Consider the following 22,882-nt stretch of genomic DNA (forward strand, 5'->3'; position numbering starts at 1 on the left):
TTTCTATTAAGTTCTTTCCCTAACTTCAGAATAATTCTTCTTGAAATTAGATAACTTAATGTGGCAAAGGGCTTGAATGAAAGGAACTTGTATTTTCTAAATTCATAGCAATTACTCTATCAAATACTGAAGTATGAAGTAACAAAGAACAGCTTCATTAATCTCTTCTCTCCAAAACCAACTGACCAACCAACCAACCAACCAACCAAAACCAACCAAAAACCACCCTAAGAAGAAAATCCTTTGCTTTTCTAAATGCTTTTTCCAACAAAATGTCATGACCTTTTGTTTCCATTCTATGCTCTCTCTCTCCAGTTTTCCTGCAAATAATACACTTGCAGGCACGCACACACAAATATATCCATGTAGATAAATATTTTTATAAAGCAACATGCTACGTACTCAAGTGTTTAGAGGATTTGAATTCAAATGCTAGAACAGTGCCTAGGATCTAGCTTCTGATAACTTGAACTTAATGCACTTTTTTTTCCTTACAGGCAAAAAAGACAGGCTGTGTGTGTAAGTCAGGAAAGATTACTTAATGGCTGCATACAACAGGATGGAAAGGAAGATTTTCTGTTTAGTAATGAAGTGGTAAATTAGCGGTATAAAAAAAGAGGTCTCATTATCCTCTCCTGAATTTTTAGTTGAGAAGTATGAGTAATATTGCAGGGACAAGGAAAACTGGATTTTGGTACCTACTCCTACCATCTATTCTGCATATTAACTCACCACATTAAATACAGAAACACCCTAGGAAGAAGGAGCTGATGCTGTCAGCAGAGAGAAGAACCCAGGATAGTCTCTTCAGGAAATTACTCAGCATTAGGCTAAAATCACACATTCTTTATCACCTCTAAGTTCTTTGTAACACTGAAAAAAACAGCCTGCCAGTTTCAACCTGAGGTGGGTATTCCTCTAGGCTGACTAGAGGTTCTGCCCCATAAAAGGTCCTGTCAGCTGGCCAGGTTCCAGTGTGAAGGTCAGTGCCTCAGAGAGAGATGCTTAAAGGAGAGGGAACCCCTGAAACATTCTCAGGGGTGCAACGAAGCTGCCCAGTCCAGCAGAAGACCAAATCTGCAGAGTTGTCTGAGCTCAGGGAGATCAAGGCAGTCACTGCTGCTCTTTGGCCTCTCTTAGCCATTGCTTCCAAAAGAGCTACTTGGAGTGTGCTCCATTTCAAAGTTGCGAACATTATTTTTTATATATTATATGCTTGCTAAAAGTCAGTTTGTTGAATTTGCATACAAAGGCCTCTTACCAAGATCACTGGTCTGGAATTTTCCTTTACAAGGTATATCAAGCCTTAGTGGGAATAAGGGAAGGAATCTAAGATATGCTGGCAGAGGCAAAGGAGAGTACAGCTTCAGCCAGGAAGACCTTCAGAGAGAAAAGGGGCTTTTGTGACTACTTGGCTACTTACTTGGGTCAGATTTTCACACAGGCTAGGATACACATTTGTCTAAACTTAAGCAAATTCTTTGGATGGTACTTAGATATTACCCAAAATAGGTACATAGGAATACTACAAAGGAATAGAAAATGTATCTAACCATGGAACTGCCTCTTCTCATCTGGAGTTTCAAGATGATTTAATGATTAAATTTGTAGCAGCAGTACAGAAAATTGCTTCTGAAATTTACACTAAAAACCTGCAATTTTTCTGTGCTTCGAACTATGAAAACTCTGCTTTGACCAGGATCGAACACTTGTTGAAGGTATAATTTCTTCTGTCAATGTAAAACTCAAATTACTACACAATCAAACAGAACTGTAATTGAGGAAAGGTACTCTTAGTTAAAAAGCTATGGTAGCTTTAAAAAAGGACTTAAGTGAGAGAACAAACAAATGGAGCACATATCCTGTAGGAGGGAGAATTCATATTGAAAGAGAGACTGTATCCCTTTTACAGACAGAATGAGGTTATTAAGTAGAAACATGAATGTGTCAGGATGATGGAACTATCAAACTTCGAAGTGATGGAAATTGCTATAGATGTAAAAGAAGTGACATTAGCACACTTGCAATTTGTCAGGTAATGTGATTTAATACGTTTGAGTCTTAATATCTGTAAAAGAAAAGCATTAATTTAAAAAGTATAGTTCTCTAACAAACTTGATTAGTTTACCGTAGCAGTACTGCATTCGATGTGGCAATGAAATATACAAGGTTTCCGGAGATCTCTTGAGGAAAATTAACTGAGCCAAAGGAATCCAAGTTTAAAACTTCAGAGCTGAGGGCTAATGACATTTTTGAACAAAGAAGTACTTATCTCTGTGGACATTGCTTTTAGAAATTAAGATATGTTTATATTATTACTAATTTTGAAACTGCATAATTATGTTTTTAGAGAAGACAGTTATTTTCCATCAGTGGTCAGCCAGTTTCCAGCATTTCTTCATTAATGCAACAGTCAACACAGGTCTGTTGTGCATTTAGGAGGATAGTGTGGGTGAGCCTCTCTGGCAGTTTTTGTATTAAGTGTAGGTGTTTTATATGCATATATTAAAATGCTTCCTTCTCACCGTGGCATATTCCCTACTGAGTATATACACTGTAATGCCAAAACCTGAATGTGTTCTCAAAAGAAATGTAACTGGCTGTCTTCATAACCTGACTTTTCCCAGTGTGTCATGCTTGCAGTTTTGCTTTTCTGTGTGAATGCAGATGAAGACTATTTTCCAGTTTCTGCTTCAGATAGAAAGTTATACTGAAAGGTGTACCTCTGCTACACAAATGGTTTTGAAATGGTTTTAAAATATTAAAACCAGCATTGCATATGAGTTTCTCTTATTGAAGGTGGGTTCTGCAGGCATAAGGGTGTCAATCCCCACTTCAGCAACATCATAGGAGTGACGCCCTTAAGCATGGCCACAACCGTGTCCCGATTCGCTATGGACTCTACTGATCTTGGACCAGTGCAGACTCACTGGCTTGTCCTCAGATCTGCCTCATCACCAGAAACCTGCCTGGTAGTCTGGACTCTGCGCTGCCTCCAGACCACCCTGGTCATGTCCTGGCTGACAGGGTCCTTGCCCCATGGCCAACTTTATCATATTTGGCTCCTTGACCCTTTGGAGCCTGCTTCCTGATGAAGAGTTGTGGAAATGCTGTCATGGTGTCTGTCGGGACATGGAAAAGGGAAATGAAGGAAATTTATCTGATACCAGTGCCTCCTCACAAGAGCCATCCTCCTATCATCCATCTCCATCTCCTCACTGCCCAACTCACCTATGGAACACAGCAGCTGAGTAAATCCAGTGGCAGAACAGGAAGTCTTTATAGGAAGATATTTAAAGAGCACACAAAGAACTGAGTGCTACAGCTTGGAGTTGAAAGGAGTGCTGTATTAGCACTGTTCTAGAACTGACTAGATTTCCCTGGGAGAAAGGGACAAAATATTCCTTTACTTCACCTACCGAGTGTAACACAACTGGAGGTTTACACAGAGCTCTGTAATGCCTTACATTAACCTTAACATCACTTAACCAGCCATTAAAATGGACAAGCACTCAGTGAACAGACTGGGACACGGACTGCACCTGTCAGAAGAAACTTCAGCAACGTCTGTTTTTCAGTAACATCCAAATTTACAGCTCAGCATCCTGTCGACCACAGAGGAACACCTTTACTGCCACGTGTGCAGCAACCCGGCACGGTTAAAGTCCAACGCCGTTTTCTCGCAGTTCCCCGGAGGGACAAAGAGCCGGCTCAGACCCCTCTAGCCACTGTGGGCGCGGGAGGAAGGCGGGCGGGGGAGGGCGCAGGCCGCTGGCGGGGCGGTGGCGGGGCGGGCCGCGGGCAGCCCCGCACAGCCCCGCACAGCCGCGCTCGGCCGCTGCCCCAGCCCCCGGGCGGCCACGTGTGCCCGCGGCCCGAGCGGGGCGGGCCGGGGCGGGAGGCGGTGCGGCCGGAAGGGGCGGGCCGGGGCGGGAGGCGGTGCGGCCGGAAGGGGCGGGCCGGGGCGGGAGGCGGTGCGGCCGGAAGGGGCGGGCGCGTCTCCCGGGTGACGGGGCCGAGATGGTGGCGCGCGAGGCGGTGGTGGAGCGGCGCGCGCCTGGCTCTGGATGAGGGGCGGCCGGAGGCTGCGGGAGCGGCCGCCTCGGCCCCTGGAGCCCCGCGACCCCCGGCGAGGCCTCCCCCCCGGAGCAGGTGAGCGGGGAGGGCTGGTTGCTGCGCTGCCGGGTGCCGCTTCCGCCTTCCTGGGCAGGGGCCCGGCCTCGGCGCCTTCTCTCCCGGGCAGAGCCTCCCGCGCGCTTCTCCCGAGTCGGCGCCCCCGCCCCGCTCCGTGCTCGGGGCGCCCCTGCCCCGCCGCGCTGGGGCCGCCACCCCCCGGGCCTCGCCTAGCGGTGGGGCTGCTCGGCCGGCCGGGAGCGCCAGGCCCGCGGCCTCTGCCCGGCTGGTCCGGGCCCCTTCCGGGGCGAAGAGGCGGGCATCTCATGGGCTGGGAAGAACATGAAGTGGCCGACCAGTAGATAGGCAGTGTTTGGGGTCTGGGGGCTTGGCACCCTGTGGCAAAGGGTGAGGGCACACGTCCTGTCGGAGCTGGTCGTGGGATAGCATTGCTTGGGGTTACCTACTGTTCACCCTGAGCGGCAAATTTCATAATACGTAGTGTGACGGTTTCTTAGCACACTTTTAAAGCCTTAAGAATCGCTAACAGCTCACAGAAAAATTAAGTGCTGCCATCTGGCCTCGATGCCGTCTCTAGTAATATTTAAGCCTTGGTTGGTCGGTAGTACCATGGCTGGTAGGGCACTGTTTTTTGATCATGAATTCACAGAGTAAGTGCCTGAGTTGCATATCTAATGAAAAATTGCATAGCTTGCTGCTTTATAGCTATGTGGAAATATAGATGTGCAGAGATTTCTTTAGGCCCTCTTGCAGTGTGCATTGTTTGTAAATAGCTGGTTCTTGTCAAGACAGGCATTGCAAGATGATTTTGTGGTAGTAACAATGAGTGTGTAAATTTGTTGTCTGTGGCATTCCATGTAGTTACAGAAAATTTAGGTCCAGGATGGCAAATAAGGACTGGAACAGAATTGGGGTCTCTTAAACTCCAGTTTTATGTCTGAGAACTTCAGTTTTATGAAGTGAGTTGTTACATGAATTACTGCATTATGTAAAAGACTTGTTGCAAAGGTGAATGAAGTTACAGTGTAGTCTTACAAGATTGCATTACTTCAGTGTTCTATATGCTGGTTTTCAGAAGACAGTGGCAACAGGTAAGGAATTGTCAAAGAATAACTGATCAGGCAGTGGACATAAACTTTCTGTTTTAATTAATATTGCTTGAAGAGTAGATTTTTTTTTTCTAATTCAGAACAGAAAGCTTCAGGAGTTCACATTAGTATGGCTGGAGCTATATTCAGTTTCTTGGAGAGGAAGGGGTGAGATGTGGTGGTATTACTATAGAAAGTTTATGGCTGTGGGAGTAACATGTTTAAAAAAAGAGTTGAAACTCCGTACATTGTATATCACTCTAGAAATAACTGAAGAATTGCCAGCAGTCACCAATTTTTGCTGCCTTTAGTTGGAGCAACAAACATTCTGTCTTTTGGTATCTTCTGCAGCTTTTGATAGTGTCTCTTTCTGGATTTGAGTGTCTTAGGTGACTTTACTCTGCCTATGATTTGTGTGAGGGAACTTTCTTCTGTCCCAGCTACTTTAACCGTGTAGTTAGGGTATTTGCACTGAAAGTTGGAACATCAGTGTTGAAACTACAGTACCTTTACCTCCCACAACCACTTACCTACAATTAGATAGAGGATATGCCTCCTAGTCTTCCCTTTTGATTCAGCTTCTCTCACTAATGCCATAATAGCATGGCTTTAGGGTTCAGTCATGCTGCCACTTAATGTGTCTATTTATCAAACTCAGTGGTCAAGACAGGTAAGATTTTTTCCCTCCATACACAAATGTTCCCAATTTTACGTTTCTTTGTAAAGTGATGAAAAAACCAAGAAACCAAACAAACCAACCAGGAGGAGGGCAGTGGATCCTCTCATGAGGCTACAGAGTCGTGGTTGCTGTCTTTGAAATGCAGGAAGTGCTGGTTGTGTCTTTCAGTACATGGTTGAAAGCTGTTCTTGAATCATTACATTGCCTTTTTAAAAATACAGAGTATCTATACATCTTGTAACATGCATGATTTGGAGGAGGATTTGTGTGCTTGAAAACAGGTTTTTTATCTATCTACTAATCTTCATAAAATTCCATCTCCCTATAAACCTACTTGCTCATCTTTAAGTTGTTGTGGCCGTTCTACTTACGTAAATCTTCATACAAAATAAACTTTTAAGAAATTCTATCCTTACCACTGAAACTTTGCTAGGTTTTTATCAGCTGTTTTGGTGACAACACAAAAACACCACTGCACCAGTATGGAGTTTGGTGCTGACAAGTGTAAACACTTAAGGCTGTGGTAATCTTCTGTACTAGGAAATGAACTTCTTGTTTTGCTTTAGGAAGGTGAAGCTTTTTTTGTGTCTCCTTATGTAAATTGGAGGGGAGCCTTTCAGTTTCAGACAAGTTATTTTAGGCATCATCATCTGGTTATTTATCTAGCTGTGTTCAATATGGGCTAAAATCACTGATTCCAGGGTGTGTTCCTGTTTACATTCCAGAGTCGCAAGTGAGCTGATGTGAAAGAAAATGTAATCAATTCACAAGACACTGGCAATACAAGGTGGAAATTGCATTTCAAAGATGATGATATCTAAAGAAAGCTGCACTGTACAAACAGTTGGCGTTGTAGAGGATCAGAGGAGAGCAGGATGGGTGCTCTATAATGACTGTATTGCATCTTTTTCACTGACATTAAAGATGAGTTCGCTGAGAGGAAACAAGTTTCTAAAATAATTTTAGTGCCCCAAAGAGACTTTATTTTAGGGTTGTCTTTGTCTGTAGAAATCCTGTTTAAGTGGTATTTGCGTGTACAGTTAGATATGAAAGAGGAAGTGTTTCTCCAGGTGCCAGTGTGGTTATCATTCAATGATAAACAGTGAGAGTCTTGCTTATTGCACCACAGTTGACTAACCAGTCCGTCTGAGGGTGGACTACACTGGCTACTGTCAGTGAAGTCAGAGGTGCCAGGAGTTCTAATGAGGCCACTGTTGCAAGCTGTAAAAAATGTAAAAATGTTCAATAAATCTCTGAACTTTCCCTCCCTTCAATTTCCTTTATGGGTCCCTAAAATGTTTAAGTTGCCTCATTCTTCTGGCTTGGCTCTGAAGTGTTTAACATCTCGTGGCTGCTGTCCTTTAGTCCTTTCTGTGTTCATATTCCATGTGAACACCTGTTAGGACTTTTTACCAATGGAAGGCAGTATGAGATGCACAAATCAAATTCCAGCTAAATTTGGCGTCTGTTACGAAATTGTTGAGTTGACCATGAGTATTAAATTGATTAGGATTCATGTCTTGACTTATTTCCTTGTTTATGTCTGTTGAAACGGAAGTTCATTTGACACAAAGTCTGATAAATATAATGCATTAGAAACAGTTTCAGTAGTGGGAGAAGAAAATCCCTATCTCGTTTTATAAATGGCAAGCTAAGGCATGAGGTGTGATACGCAGAAGGATGTATCAGGCTGGCAGACAACTCTTTCCAGATTTCCTGGATTTTAGTCCATTGTTTCACATTTGCCTCTATCAGTTAAGAAATGTTCTAGGATTCTTGATGTAGCACTGCAACTTTGTATTATGTCTCTGTCATCCTGTGTTATAATTGACTGCTGATACAGTTGTAGTTCCTTTTGGGATTGCGTATCAAGGAAAGGCTTAAGAAAAGAAAGACACTATGTTGTGGCCTAAATTAGGGTTCTGTGTACATCTGTATTCATACAACTACTTTAGAATATGAAATGGTTTAGCTTGAGAACTTTAATTAACTTAAAAAAACTCCCAAATCCAAAAGAACCTAACCCCAAAAGGTACCAAACAAAACTCAAAACGTTTAACAAACCTTTTAACTTTTCAGGTAGTGCTGTTCTTAGAGCAATGATGCACATGTTTCAAGTGCTGTTTCAGACAAAGGGGAAAATGCTTGACTTGTCCTTACTTTGAGACAATAATTGGTTCAAGATTGTGTTTAAACAGCTTGTAGCATATTGCTAAAATGAATATAGATATACTGCTTCATATCATAAATAGCAGTATAAAACCTAGGTACACTGAGAAAAGTTCTTTTTAAAGATGAATGATTGCTAACACTAGTATGGCTGGCTGATAGCATATTGTTGACAAATCTCTGGTTGTGCATCTGACAGTTCATAGTGTATGGAGCTTAATGGGGAAGACTGCAATCAATGCTCAGAGAAGAGGTGGGCAAAACAGTACTTACTGTCTTAAACCATAGAGTCACTAAGGTTGGAAAAGACCTCCAAGGTCATCAAGTCCAGCCTTTGAAGGGCCTAATTCTAGCTCAGCTGAAATGAAATGCAGCTCTGTCACAAATATGTTAAGTGGCCATATGTCTCGTTTTAACTCTGAAATCATTGCTTGGAAAATCTCCACAAGGAAAGTGGAGAGGTGCAAGTTACCTGATTGTCATGGGGAATGGTGATAGCTATTGAACTCTGCCAGATGCACACACGGGAGATACTGGAAGTGTAGTCATTCATGTATGGGAATGACCTGGCAAATGGATTAACTTCTGGTGGTTAATTCTTGTCAGCAGTGGGCTTCACAAGTCTACTGACTCTGCAAGCCAGCATCCTTGTGGATTCTGTTTTTTTCAGTTGTTTATATTGAGAACTCAGTACAGTATACGATTTGATATATGAAAAAATGGAGATGAGTGGAAAACTGGGCTCATTTATATGTACACATATATGTATTTGTAACTGACACACTTGAACATTGTTCTGGTTTTAGTTTTGCATTTAGTAATCTTCCTAATTCCTTGACTTTAGGCATAAATAATAAGGGTTTTGGTGGCTTCCTAAAACCTTCTCAGTCAATAGTTAGGAGTTTTCTAAAATTAGGATCGATCTGTACTGTCCAGTGTAGCAGTTAAGACAGCCTGAACAAGGGAAAACAGCTTTACTCTCGCTAATATTGAGTACTGTTCTACTCCTTCCCTCCTGCCCCCCAAGCTGGTAGGGTGGAGTGAGCTTCTAAACAAGCTTCTTTTCAGAAACAATGTATTTTTATAATCACTTCAGCAGGTCATGTGCTCTTCATGCCTCACATCCCAGCTATCCCCTAGATAACTTCTAGCTGCCTCTCCTAAAAATAGCATTTTTTTTCACCAATTCAGTGTTAGTTTGCAGTAATTTCTACCTTTAGGATAGAGAACTTTCCATCTAATTACTATTCACTTTTCTTTCACTAACTTTCATTATTTCCGAATCATCAAATTCTTGACTGATGCATTCTTCTGTCATCTAGATATGGTCAACATTTTTCATTCTCAAAGGTAAGGAAGTGCTTGAGCATAATATGAATTGATGGTCCAGTCTGTTAAACTAAAAGCTAAACATGTCAGACAATATCTGTTCTTGCTTCTTTGTGGGAACTGACTGCTTTCTAATTCTGTTAGATAAAGAGCCAATCCAACCTTGTATAAAGTCCTCTACATTTTTAAGTCTCCCATGAAATGAACTAAGATAACACAAATGTTGAAGTAGAGGTGATACGTGTCCTATGAGGCCTTTCTCCTGAGCTACAGCTCGGTAGCGCAGTCTGTAATTTGGTGGTTGCTGTTGACTTAAGCCTTCCATTTTGCAATTAAAGGGCTCATTTGTTTAATAGCCCCTGTATGATTTTTCAGTAACAGAAATTCCTGTTCTGGACAATATGTGAAACAATATTTCCAGTAGTGTATAATTCCAGTGTTTAATAGTAGTTACATTATCTAACAAATGAGCACCAATAAAAATAAATCTATGCTCCGTGAAGCTCACGAATCCCATTATGTACCTTTTTAATAAAATCCTCAGGACAGTATTGGAGCAGCCTACCTAATGATCCACCTTCCTGACTCTTCCTAACTTAAAGCCTGGAATATAAAAAGTGATTTAAATGCCATAGCATATTTGAAATCAAGCTGTCCTTCCATGGAATACTCATGGCCTGAGGAAAATGTCACAGGGCTGCCTTCTCTTCTCACCAGGAGGTATGTTAAACTTGCAACAGAAAATGTTGTTACAAGTGTAGATGTATATAAGAAAGCTATTTGTGAAGCCTAACCTCTTAGTCTTTGCTCTGAAATGTTCACCTGTAGAAGAGACAAAGGATCCTTGAATTCCAGCAGATTATTCTGAGTCAGTCTGTAGCTGTTCAAGGTGGTGTGTTGGAATGATGTGATATGATGAGTATAAATTCTCTAGATTATCAAATTGTCAACTGAAAAAATAGCTACAAACAGGAGTGGCTTCAGCCAAAGATGAATTTTTTCTTGGCTGTGTTTGCTGTCATGATCCAGTCAGGCACAAAAATAATCAATAGCTCTGTGGGTTAGCTGGTGCAATAGTGCACATAGGATGAATAGTCTTTCTTTGATGATAATTTTTCAGTGAGACTAGTTCTAAAATAAGCAATATTTGTTCTCATCATACATTTCCAGCAAAATGGAAGGTAAATTTAAACGACCAATTTTGGGGTTTCACTTACTGAATACATCTATAATTTGTATATGCAAGACATGCTCAAGCAAGCAAGAGCTTCTCTCTGATGATTGTTCTGTTTTGCACTGCCAGTGTCCAGTGCCACTGGTAGTGTCTGAAACAGACCGGCTGCACACGCACTGCAAACAGTTGCCTGTGCTTCCCCTTTAAGAGTGTCTTTAACTGTGACTTTAGCTGTGATTTTGTGCTGTTTCTTTAAAGGCCATGTATATTAGATACTTGTATTATTTGCATCAGTAAAATATCCTGATAGTTGGCAGGTAGCATCTTTGCTCCAGGTACCTGCTCTCTTTAGTTGCATTAATATAGTTTCACGGAATGCTCCTTGCTTAGCAGCAGCTGAGATAATTGGCTTTAAGTACTGTATAAAGATGTATAATCCTCTGCATCTCACTTTTTTCTTTTGCAGGAAGGGTTTCTCACCATGGCCATAACACAGTTTCGACTCTTTAAAGTCTGTACTTGCCTGGCAGCAGTGCTTTCTTTCATTAAAAAGTTAATATGCAGGTAAACGTGTCTTATTTAACTTGGTTACCTTTTCTTTTTTAGTTTTTCAATTACAGGTTCTTGCACTTCTTTTCTTCTCCCAGCACCCACCCACCACTTTAAACAGTTCTGATTTTACTAATTGAAAAACAATCAAGACAGATGAAAACTAAATCAAATTCATTCTTTAATTTGCGTATTTGTTCAGAGTGCCAAAAGTCTGTGTAGTGTATTTGTGAGTGTATTTTATTGTATGGTAGCCGAATGAGGTTTTGTAAACAGCTATTGACAGGGTTTTAAAATGGCCATGTCAGACTTGAAAAGCTGTGCTGCACATTTTCGAAAAGTACTTGGCAAGTGATAGTTCATGTTTTAAGAGATTCAGTTAATGGGAGCATCCACTCTGTCATCAGTCAGTAGGCTTTCATTATGAATGTAAGCAATTCTCATCCTGTTTGTCAAAAAACAGTTGCCTGAGACTTTAGATTCTTCTGCCTATTGAAAATTCTTTCAAAAGTTTGGAGGACGGTGATTAAAGTTCAAGGGAACCACATTTTTTTTCTTTTTAATGATGAATAATGTCTTCTTTTTTGCACTTTTTTAAGTTAAATGTGGTTTTCTTTTGAGTTGTAGACTCATGAGTGCTGTAGCGTAGTACTTGGAAGCAGTCTAAAAACACTCAAGAGTTTAATGTTGTGGAGTAAGAGAGTTCAGTAATACATTAGCAGGGTACCTGAGGCAGATGATCTTGGCACTGTGCTGTCATATGAACTATGGTGCTTCCTGCCACTTTTGCAGCATGTTGTTTACGTGAACAAAAAGCAGTCTAGAGCATTGTATTCTCTTTTTGTGTATGATGACAAGTACTTTGCCAGTGAGTTTAAAGCACATGCAGAATTTGTGGTAGACACAAAATAACTGTTTATTTCCTCTTCGCTTTTACGTATTCCAAGAATAAGAGGAAGCTCTTGACTTGTTGGTAAATTTAATGCTGTATACAATTATATAGGTGTCAGCCTTAGTTCTGTGATTTGAATTCCAAATTAAATTAAGAATACTTGCTGTTCAATTTCTGAAGGAAGTCAAAACACTGGTTGATGTTAATTTCTATATTATGTTGATGCTTCATTTCTCTAAGTGTAAAGGTATTTTTTATGAGCAGATAATTGTTTTGTAAGTGTAGTGACAGTATTTTCATCCTTTTTTCCAACTTCTAAATGAACTGTAATCTTGAACAACTGAGAAACTGCTTCAGAGTACAAAAAGTAGAAGACCCTTTCTTTGGTGAAGAGCAGTTAGTTGAAGAAATGAAAATTTTAAATCTTTCACAAGTCACTGGATCAAAATAATTCAGACCACTAACTACAGATGTTTCTTCTGTTTACTGTCAGCTGCAAAGTGTAGCTTGATAAATTTTGTTTTCCTGTAATGCACCCCTGCATATAACTATGTTTAATAACCAGCAAATGTGATTTAATTAAACACGCATTTTAATTCAATGGATATGAGCTAGTACTTAGATTACATGCCTTACATTAGGTTTTCATTTGAACCAGTATCTGTTGAGATTGTGAAACTTTCTAGGCAGCATAGAGGTTACATACAGTACTAGTTCTTTCTTTAGTTAAATATTTTCTTGATAAACGGCAGCCTGCTTGAATCCAGTTTTCAGGAAATAAAAGGTGTAAGTATAAAAAGAGATGACACTTCCTTCCATTTAAAATCTCTAGTTATCCAACTGAGAACTCTGGATGCTGCTTATTAGTAGGGAGAAACAAACCAAAGAATTCTTGAGGCATTTGGCATTCAGAGCAGTGGTCAGTATCTAATGATGGCTGTGGAGCAGCTGTTTTATAAGCATCTTGTTCCCTTGCTAGAAGAAGTGGAGATACGTAGCCTTCCTCAGTGCTGCTCCGGGTACCACATTCTTTCCGATGTTGTATGACAAAAGCTCTTTCCTTCTACCTTCAGTCTTCTTAGGGTAACCATTTTGACTTCATGAGTGTTTATTACAAGCCACTTGCTAGAGTCTTCTAGATCATATAAATAGAGAAACTAAGTGCATAAGAGATGGCTTAGAATAGTATTAACTATAAATAGTATTAAAGATGTGTATGTTGTACAGGTCTGAAGGAGGATGTCTCCAAGCTTCAGTTTCCTTTAGAGGTGTGAAGTAAATCTTGTCAACTGGAAGTCTCTAATGTGTTTGAGGGAACAGTGTTTTCACCTTCCTTTACACCTAAGCTCTGTTGCTTTTCAACTTAAATGAACAGTTGTATATATAATTATATAAAACTTAAAAATTTGATAATAACGCCTGACCTTTCCTAAGGAGGAATATTTTTGGTCTAAAGTAGAAAAAATACATCTAGTCACTCACCAGCATACAGCAGAGGTGATATTACAAGCAATTCAACTAGTCAGAGTTGATAGTATGTTCTCTAATACTAAAACTAATGGATAGAAACTAGAAATTGAAGTTTCCCAGTTTTATTCTCATCAGTAGTAAGAAAAAACCCTTCAATTTTCTAAGCTACATAAGGTCAATTACATGACTGCTTTGCTGTAGGAGCTTACGTTCTTTGGGGAAAACTTAAGTGTGAGCCTGAGTTGCATTCTGTTGTAAGGTGTTAAAATGCAGTGCATGTCAGCTAAGAATATTTTAATTATTATTCTGATCTTTGAACGCTGTCATGAAGTAAATATCTAGGTGGTTTATTTGCAATTAGTGCATTAGTGTTGTTTTCAGTTAAAATTATTTTATATAGTTGCTGAAATACATTGAAACAGTATTCTTTAAGTAGAAGCGTGACTTGAACAAAAGCTGTTCACTTGCATAATCTTGTACTACCCCTGTTTAGACTTTGAAGGAAAAAGAGCTTTAGAGGGGCTTTCAAGTCAAGCAGCTCAGAAAGCTTTGTTAGACACAGCTTAAAATTTAAGACAAATAGAAAAATTTCTCATTTTACAGTAGAAATGGTTCTTTGACAAATGTAGATCACTAGCGCTTGCTTCATAAGCACTGACAATCTAAAAATTGTAACTGAATTATGCAAGTGAGTTAGTCCATTTTCATATTTCTCAGAATTATTTCTCCTCTATTTCACTGCAATTAGAAAAGTAAATTGCACTTTGAAATTCTTGTGAGCACCACTTTAAGTTCATGATGAAATTCCTTTGCCTAGCAGACTTATTACTGACAATAATTAACACAAAGGTAATTGAAGCACTAAATGTTTTAGCCATGACTATTTTCAGTAGTGCTGTTCTCAGACTTCCTTTTTTGTTTTTTTTAAACTTAGTGCTCATGTTTTCAGAGCTTGGAGGAATCCTACATTTTTCTTTCAGGTCTGGAAGAGGGCGAAAGTTAAGTGGAGACCAAATAACTTTGCCAACCACAGTGGATTATTCATCTGTTCCTAAACAGGTAATTGTTAAAGTGGTAGGTAACTTAATCTCTTAACAGGGTGATTATACAAGTCCTACAATATTGGATTGGTATATATCCAAGAAAGATATAATACTATTATATATGCTATATAGTATTAGGTATATATCTTAGCAAGATATAAAAAGACAAGTTTTTACCTGCACATAATTAATATTAACTTGTACCATATGCTCATATTCAGCCTGAAGTAGAAGACTGGTCTTCATGGGATGAAGATGCACCTACAAGTGTGAAGATTGAAGGTGGCAATGGTAATGTGGCTGCTCAGCAAAATTCTTTGGAACAAATGGAACCTGATTATTTCAAAGATATGACACCAACTATAAGAAAAACTCAAAAAGTAAGTATTCCACTTTCAACTGTACTTATGGAGGGTTTTCCTTGCTTTAAAATAGGCTGTAAGTAAATTGGCAACTTACAGAAGGTGTTGTTGGTAAATGAGAATAGATGCCAGTGTATAGTTTAACGTGTTCAATGTTAAGATCTTTGAGATCTTAACAAATATGATGTCATCACATGTTCACATCTTTAATCTTCATGTTATTAGAAACTTATGAATAGTTTCATAGTCTAGAAGTTCTGGAAAGTATAATGTGAGAACCCTCTAGTCACTTGTGTTCATATCCTTATTTGAACAAAGACATTCCATGTCTTGCTCTACTGAAGTCTGAAGGAGCAGCCCTGCTGTTTCAGAAAACAATGATTATTTGTTTCACCAAGTTATATTGGGGAGGCTGGAATTAGGGAACTGGTATTTCAAAATAGCTTGTTCTTCAAATATCCATTTTTACTATGGAGACAAGACAGAAGGGCATATCTACAGGAGCATCAACATTGTAAATAAATGCTGATTAAAATCTGGTGATTGCAGGTTTTGTTTTTATGTGTAAATCTTCCAGCTGGGTACTTACAGGCCTTTGAGCCAATTGGAAAACCTCACAAGTACTGGAACAGTTTACCAGAGAAGTTGTGCAGCCTCCATCTCTGGAAGTTTTTTAAGCCCCAAGTGGATAAGCCCAAAGTACTTTCATCAGCCTCAGAGCTTTCAGGAGAAGGTTGGTTTACAAACCTTCTGAGGCCCCTTCCAAACTGATTCTTCCTGTGGTCCTATGAACTGGAGGTGATACTGGTGTCAGTTTTCTGTACATTCAAGATCTGCAATATCCTGTGGACTAAATTCTTCTAAGGATTTTGATTTCCCAAAATCTGAGGGACAGAAGAGGACTAGGGAGAGGTAGATTTCTCCTTTATATCTCTTGACATTTTTTGCCTAACAGAACGAGCTTCAGGTTCAGAACTAAACATAGGAAGAGTCCATGCTGTTTGAGTACTGTATGCTGGGTTTAGTTTAAATATATCTCTAGGGATGACTGCAGGCACTGTAAAGAACATCTCTGTTAACTTGTCCCAGTTAACCCCATTCATGATGAATTTGTATTTCCACTGAATGTCTCGATAAAACCCTGCGATTTGAGGCAGAGTCTATTTGTGTTGCCACTCATCTATACTCATCTATTTGGAAACAGAACCTCAGTCAAATAACAGAGGCTGTCATTGCTCAGTAAGATTGTCTAGTCCTGTTTCCTTTCTTGGATTGATGCTAACATTTGTACAGGCAGTGGAGCTGTGGATCTGCCTCATTGGGAAGCAGCAGAGACTCTAAGTAGGCTAAACAAAGTTCGTGACTTGAGGTCAAGACAAATGAGGGATACGTGATCTTGGCAACTGTTTTGGGAAAAGCACCATTTTTCAGCCAAACCAGTACAGAGCTTTACTAGTTGATGTTACTAGAGAATTTGCGGCTATTGAAACTGCACAGATACACTACTGGAGTAGCTGAGAGAGCTGGCATTATAGTGCAGTAGAACTGTGCAGACAGCACTGTCCTCAAAAGTAGTACCTTGAAGTGACCTGTCACAGAAGCGGGATTTCTTCAAGGAATTGGTAGCTTTTATGAGTACTGGGAAATGTGGCTATTTGATCTATGATCCTTTGTGCCCATTCTCTGTCTTGATATAGTCACAGGTTTCCATGCAACTAAAGAAAAAGATAGTGGGGGCAGGAGGAGTTCTTGTCTCTTGCATTTAGCATCTTTCAACTTATCAGTTCATTTCGCTGTGCAGCTTTCAGAACCTGACTAGGTTTGAGGCACAGTGAGGTGTTGTGTGGCTGAACCTTCACAGGCACAGAGATACATGATCACCAAGGAATCTGTGCAGTGCTTTGATTTACCATTTTTTGTTCCTTTTTTTGAATATTTTCAGATAGTTATTAAAAAACGAGAGCCTTTAAATTTTGGGATTCCAGAGGGAAACACAGGATTCTCTAGCAGATTAGCAGCTACACAAGATATTCCTTTTATTCACCAATCTGTAAGTATGCTCTAAATATTGATCTTGTACTTGTTGGTTAAATGATGTTCTGTAGGGGAAGGAATAGTCTGCCTAAGGTCTTGTGGAATAATTTAAATTGTTTTAAAATTGAGTGAAGAATGAAGTAGTCCAATATGTTCTGCTGAGAAACTTGACCGACCAGTGATAAAAAGGTAAGAAGCTTTCATGTACTTACATGCTTGCAAATCTGCTAAAACAATGAACTATACGTTTTGGATTTTACACAGTAAGTTACTAACAAAAGAGTAGAAGGCTTTTTTGAAAGCCTCTGAGTTACCTTTGCTTTATTATCTTGGACCTATTTTTAACCTTCTGCTTTTCCCTTCCTTTCTGTAGGGATTGTAATGTAACAGTCTCCTAATTTTTGCTCCTTAGCCTTTGAAAAAATTGCGTGATGACCTAACAGCCTCCCAGTTAGCAGGAGATACTCTCCCTCCCTTGGCCTTTGCCTTCTTTAACAGTGCTTCTCCTTTGATTAACATTGTGCACAAAAGGGTGCAGGCAGGAAGCAGTATAGAATGGTCATACCACCTCCTTGTACTGTTTGTAATGAAAATAGTTCAGGAAAGGACTTTCAGTGAGTAAAAGTGTCACTCGACTGATACTGGACATAAAAACATGTGGATGTACATGTTGGTTTGTCCATGCAACCTCCAGAAATCTTTTACATTGCCTACTCATATAATCTGCACAATTTATGTTCCTCTTGTTAAAAATGCACTCCACTACTTCCTTCCTGCCTTTCTTCAAAAAAACCTTTGACAACTGAAAAAACTCAGTATTAGAGGAGGGAAAACAGCATAGACAATAAGATGAGAAGCACTGCAATACCTGAAATATTTCTGAAAGTCTGAAACATTAAGGTTAAAAATAAATAGGTTAAAAATAAATGTTAAGGAAATTTTACTGTCATCCAGGAGCCACTCTGGCAGTCGCACACCAATGTTTTATCTAATTTTTCTATGTGCTTAGAACTTCTCTTTTGTTTCAGCCTGAACTGGGAGACCTGGATACTTGGCAAGAAAATACTAATGCCTGGGAAGAAGAGGAAGATGCTGCTTGGCAGGCAGAAGAAGTTCTTAGGTAATTGAAATTAATATAACACCATGTAAAGGTTTTACATGTAAAAGAGTCACTTTTGTTTATCTGACCCCTTTCTGGTAAGTGCCAAGAATTGTTAAATGCCTCTTAAGACAAATTATTTTTATGCATCTAATCTCTGTGTAACTGGTACTCAGTAGAAGACATTTTGGATCTAATTAATTTAGTAGATGAGATAGTAGGGGAAATATGAAGATCACTGGAACATTGGAACAACACATTAACACACACATGCGGGTGCTAAAAAACCCCTACCCCAACAAAGCCCCACCAATCCCAACAATTTATTGTGTTCAGATCATGTTTCAGCTTGATGAAGTAAAATACCTCTTGATGTCCTTATAAAAAGTTTCATAATCATGTGCTTAAGGTAAAAATAGTTCAGGATAGAAGATGAAGTGGTAAGTATATGCTTGGAATCCCTGTAGGAGCTAAGCTTTTCTTGCTAACTTAACTAAACTAGCTGATAAGGCTGAATGTAAAATCAAAGTCTTGCACAAAGTTAGTGTGAATACTTCTTCTGTTCAGTTTGTGTTCTTTTTTACTTTCATTTCCTTTAAGGAGTATGGAAGGTAAAGAGATGCAAATTGAGTTTAAATTAATCATACACAATGATTTGAACTGGTTGAGACTTACAGTTTTGTCAAACTTTATTGCTTGCTACATCATCAGGTAACCAGCCTCAGATAGCTTTAGCTTCCTAGGCTGTTCTAATTCTACTCATTAAATCACAAGTACATGGCTTTTGCGGTTAAATAGTGATAATATGAAGTAAAGACATGATGCATTAAAAAATCATTCTAAGGAAAATAGGTGTTTTGGAAAAAAAAGTATTTTGATCAACTATTTATTTTAATGTTTTGAAAAATTTACTTTTTCAATCTGTGTAATAAGACGAGGAAAGTTACCAGCCATTTTCAATGCGCTAATCATAATTAGAATTGATTCAATTGATTATCTCTGTGTCGTGTTCTGCAGCAGCTTAACATGTGAGAATAGGGTTGTAATGCAAATATTTTTGTAAACTTAATCAGGTATCTGAATGTGTACATTCTGGTCAATACCTTGTCTTTTTTTTTTTAACTTCATTACTGTTTCAGGTCTTGTACCAAAATACAAGCTTCGTGATATGAATGATGTGCTTTTGGACTGTTTTTGTTCCAAGGATAGTACTTTTTCCTGTAAAGAATATAAATAGGCTCAGTAAGATCTCTAACAGCTCAAGTGCAGTCTGCTGAGACTGAAATGAAAGGCAGTGAAAATACTGATTTATTTTTTTTAACTGAGAAATGAAATAGCTACTTTTGCTAACTGCAGAGGCTGCATTCTACTTTACTTAACCCATGCTACATTCCATTACAGATGTTTTTAGGACTATCAAAAGTAGTACTCAAACTCTCTGAAGCAGGGATTTGTCGTATACAAATTAGCTGCTAAAAATTGTCTGGTGTATGTCTGTGCCAGTTTATTCTTGGAGTGTAAAATCTATGTAGTAGATATTTCCAGGATGGTCTAAGGTATATTGTCTGCCATCTGTCAGGTTCATGCTCTAGAACACTTAGGAAGAGAGATCTCTTCTATGGTGATAGCAGTGGGGTTTCCCAAAAGCTTAATTTTTTAAAGTGTCATGTTATTTGGTTGAACCTATCCTAAAAATTTCAGCCTTTCATCTCTAGTATTGAAAGGGTTCAACTAAAAAGGTTAATTTACATAGGATTTCTTTTTGGTCTCAGTAAAAAGAATCAAACTGTAGTTACTATAGAAGGGATGTGTATCTAAATATTTCCAGTAGATAGAACGTGATCAGAGCTCCAGCTGTCTCTGTGACTTACCGCTTGGCCAGCTATGGCTGGCTACCTCAATACAGTTGGTCATTGTCTAAGCTGTATCGCAGCTGGGTAAAGTAAAACCTTTGTTTTATTCATGATACAGAATTGACAATGTTTGTCTGTAAATGAGTGAAGTATTGGCTGATTTTTAGCAAGATTGATAGAAAATACCTTCTGAGTTTAGTTTCTCTTGCAGTAGACATCAGTGGTGTCTTTAACATCTGACATTTAACATCAAACTTAAGTATAGTACTGGACAGGCCTGGCTCTGTTTTCAACAGTCTGTAGTAAGGAAGTGGTATGGAGTCTCTTCTTAATGCTAGAAGTCTACATCTTGGTCTGCAAAATGATCTGCAGATCCTGTGGCCTCTCTGGTGACTAAATGCATAAGGGTAACACTTGAAAGAAACATTTATAACATTTCAGACTGCCAAATAGAGGACAGAGTCCCCCAACGTTCCGGAGTGCTAATGCTGACTATATTCCAGTGGTGCTTTTGGAGAATGAAATGAGTATGCAGAAAAAGTAAGGGTCACCCTTAACCTGCTGTGTCTGGTACCTGTTGGTACTCAGTAAGACCAGAATAATTTTTGTGTAGTAATGGAGTGCTGATCAGCCATGCAAAAATGGGCTGTGTCCTGCTGAATAGCAGTGAAGACTCTATCCTGTGGCGTCTCCGGTGAGTTGATGTGTAAGCATAACAGTTGAAATGAGTACATACAGTAAGTCAAATGCTCCCTGGAATCAAGGTATGCAGAAAGACAGTGCTGAGGAGTAGGCTCTCAGAGCCTGAGAAGTTCCTGTAGTCTCTTTTTTCCCCATTCTCTGGCAGCTTCTGGGCTGGGATGCACTGAAATTTTCCAGTCAGGGATGAATTGGTGTAGTGGATGATAAACTGGATTTTCAGTTAACTTGAGTTAGTTGGCACTTCGTTTCTTCTGCAAATTTTAGATACCTATCTGCAACTTCAGACTTTATATTACCAACGAAGTTTTTTTCCCAGTGGAAGCAGTAGAGCTCACATGTTTTTAGTTTATAGCAGCTACTTGTTTGTATTTTTTGTTGGCCAGTTGCTGTGTCTGAGATGAGGTGAAGGTCTGTCTCTGGGCAGAACTGAATGCAGGTTCTTGGCCCATAGAGGGTGCAGAACCGCTGCTGTGCGCAGGAGCTCTGTGTCCTGTGGGTCATCCCAGGGGAAGAAAGGCAGCTGCCATGATCCCTCACTTCAGAATTGCACATGAACAGCAGCATTAACACCATGTGGCTTTTTGAAACTCTACTGCCTCTACATATTGGCTGGTGTGCATAGCACTTCTTCTCTTTTGCATCAGTTCAGATATGCGGGAAATACAAAAATCTGCTACTGTAATGTGGCAAATATTATTACTCTGCATATTGCTAGACTGACAGCTCTGTCAGCTATCAGCTGGAATGTACAATAATGGGTGACAATCTCAAAAAAAAAACCCAAACCACCAAAAATGCCAAAACTTTTGAGCTGCTGCTGAATGCATTAGATAGACTTTTAGTTTTTGCTCTAGGCCTTATAACTGTCCTATACTCTCACTGATTCACTTACTCTGAATCTTTGAGAAGCTAGTGGCTTTAAAACTGCAAAATAATTGAACAAATATTATTGACTAAAACTAGATTGGATTAGGTTGGATGTTGTAAAAAGGTTCTTCACCCAGTGGGTGGTTGATGACTGGAACAGGCTCCCCAGGGAAGAGGTCACAGCACCAAGCCTGACAGAAGTATTTGAACAACGCTCTCAGGCACATGGTGTGATTCATGGGGATGGCACTGTGCAGGCCAGGAGTTGGGCTTGGATGATCCTTGTGGGTTCCAACTCAGAATATTCTACAGTTCTGGATCAATCTGAAAAAAGGACTTCAGCACAGTGAAACAATGAGTGTTCTGAGAATGACAGTAGACTGAAGCTCTTTTTTTATAAATTATAATAATCTGTGTATTGACAGAACCTTAAGGTATGACCATACTGAAAATTGAATGTCTGTTATTTAGTAGTTCATGTTTTCTTTAATTACAGACAACAGAAGATAGCAGAAAGGGAAAAAAGAGCAGCAGAACAACAGCGAAAGAAAATGGAGAAAGAGGCACAAAGGCTAATGAAAAAGGAACAAAACAAAATTGGTGTAAAACTGTCCTAACAGAAACCAGGCAGCAATGGCAGTGCCAGTGGAAAGAGAATTTCAGCTCTACAACATATGTATTGGTATTGATTTAACTATTTATAGGACTTCAACACACTGCTTGGTTTCAATGCATTCTTCAGGTCATCTTGGAAGCCAGGATTTTCCCAAAATATCTTGAACTACTAGGACGTAGTTCTTAAAGGAGAAAAGCCCCACAGAAAATCATGCCTTGATGGAATGTTTCCTGCAATAGTTCTTTCCCAGCACCCTTCTTTGCAGCAAAAGTGATTGACAAGGATGGTGATTGAAAAACACTCTTAATGAACAGCTCAAGCCTAGAGAAAAGAATGTAAATATTGAGTGGTGGGAAATCTACCTGTATTGTCTGTGCTTACCTGAAACATGTAATTAAACAGTTTTAAAGAAACCTTTGCTTCCTGCCTGATAAAGAATGTCTGCTTTTGCTCTTTTATCAAAGTATATGTAAACACTTGAGAGTTTTCCATGGGAGATCATATTGACCTGTGTAGAAGAAAATAATTGGTTCTGGATGACCTGCAACTCAAGATATGCTCCTGGTAGGTTATGCAACAGTAGAACACAAGTTACAGCTGAACATTGAAAGTGGATTTCTTGTCACTTTGCCACTTCCAGCTTCCTGTGCTCCCATTTACATGCGACACTGCAGTGACTACCAGCAGTGGCATCACTACACAAGAGTGGTGCACCTTTCCTACAAAGGCTGACCTTGCAGATGTAAGGGAGCATTTTAATCACTTACTTGTATTGGTAAATTTGTATTTCTAGCAGAAATTCTTCTTACAGATAGGAATCCT

The 22,882-nt window shown here is 39.5% G+C and overlaps 1 protein-coding gene across 3 annotated transcripts; it reads left to right on the forward strand.

Moving 5' to 3' along the window:
- Positions 1–3,992: 3,992 nt before the first annotated feature.
- EBAG9 (estrogen receptor binding site associated antigen 9) lies at positions 3,993–22,473 on the forward strand. Of its 3 annotated transcripts, XM_048329200.1 has the most exons (9): positions 3,993–4,152; positions 9,393–9,420; positions 9,944–10,119; positions 11,040–11,137; positions 14,465–14,543; positions 14,749–14,907; positions 16,832–16,939; positions 17,952–18,043; positions 21,941–22,473. In XM_048329200.1, the coding sequence occupies exons 4-9, from the start codon at positions 11,055–11,057 to the stop codon at positions 22,059–22,061; spliced, it is 642 nt and encodes a 213-aa protein (XP_048185157.1). In that variant the 5' UTR covers positions 3,993–4,152; positions 9,393–9,420; positions 9,944–10,119; positions 11,040–11,054; the 3' UTR covers positions 22,062–22,473. The 3 variants fall into 3 exon arrangements, with proteins under 3 accessions (XP_048185157.1, XP_048185154.1, XP_048185155.1); XM_048329197.1 differs by lacking the exon at positions 9,393–9,420; XM_048329198.1 differs by lacking the exons at positions 9,393–9,420; positions 9,944–10,119.
- The last annotated feature ends 409 nt before the right edge of the window (positions 22,474–22,882 follow it).

This window comes from Corvus hawaiiensis, chromosome 26 (genome assembly GCF_020740725.1).
Source record: "Corvus hawaiiensis isolate bCorHaw1 chromosome 26, bCorHaw1.pri.cur, whole genome shotgun sequence".
Classification (NCBI taxonomy): domain Eukaryota; kingdom Metazoa; phylum Chordata; class Aves; order Passeriformes; family Corvidae; genus Corvus; species Corvus hawaiiensis.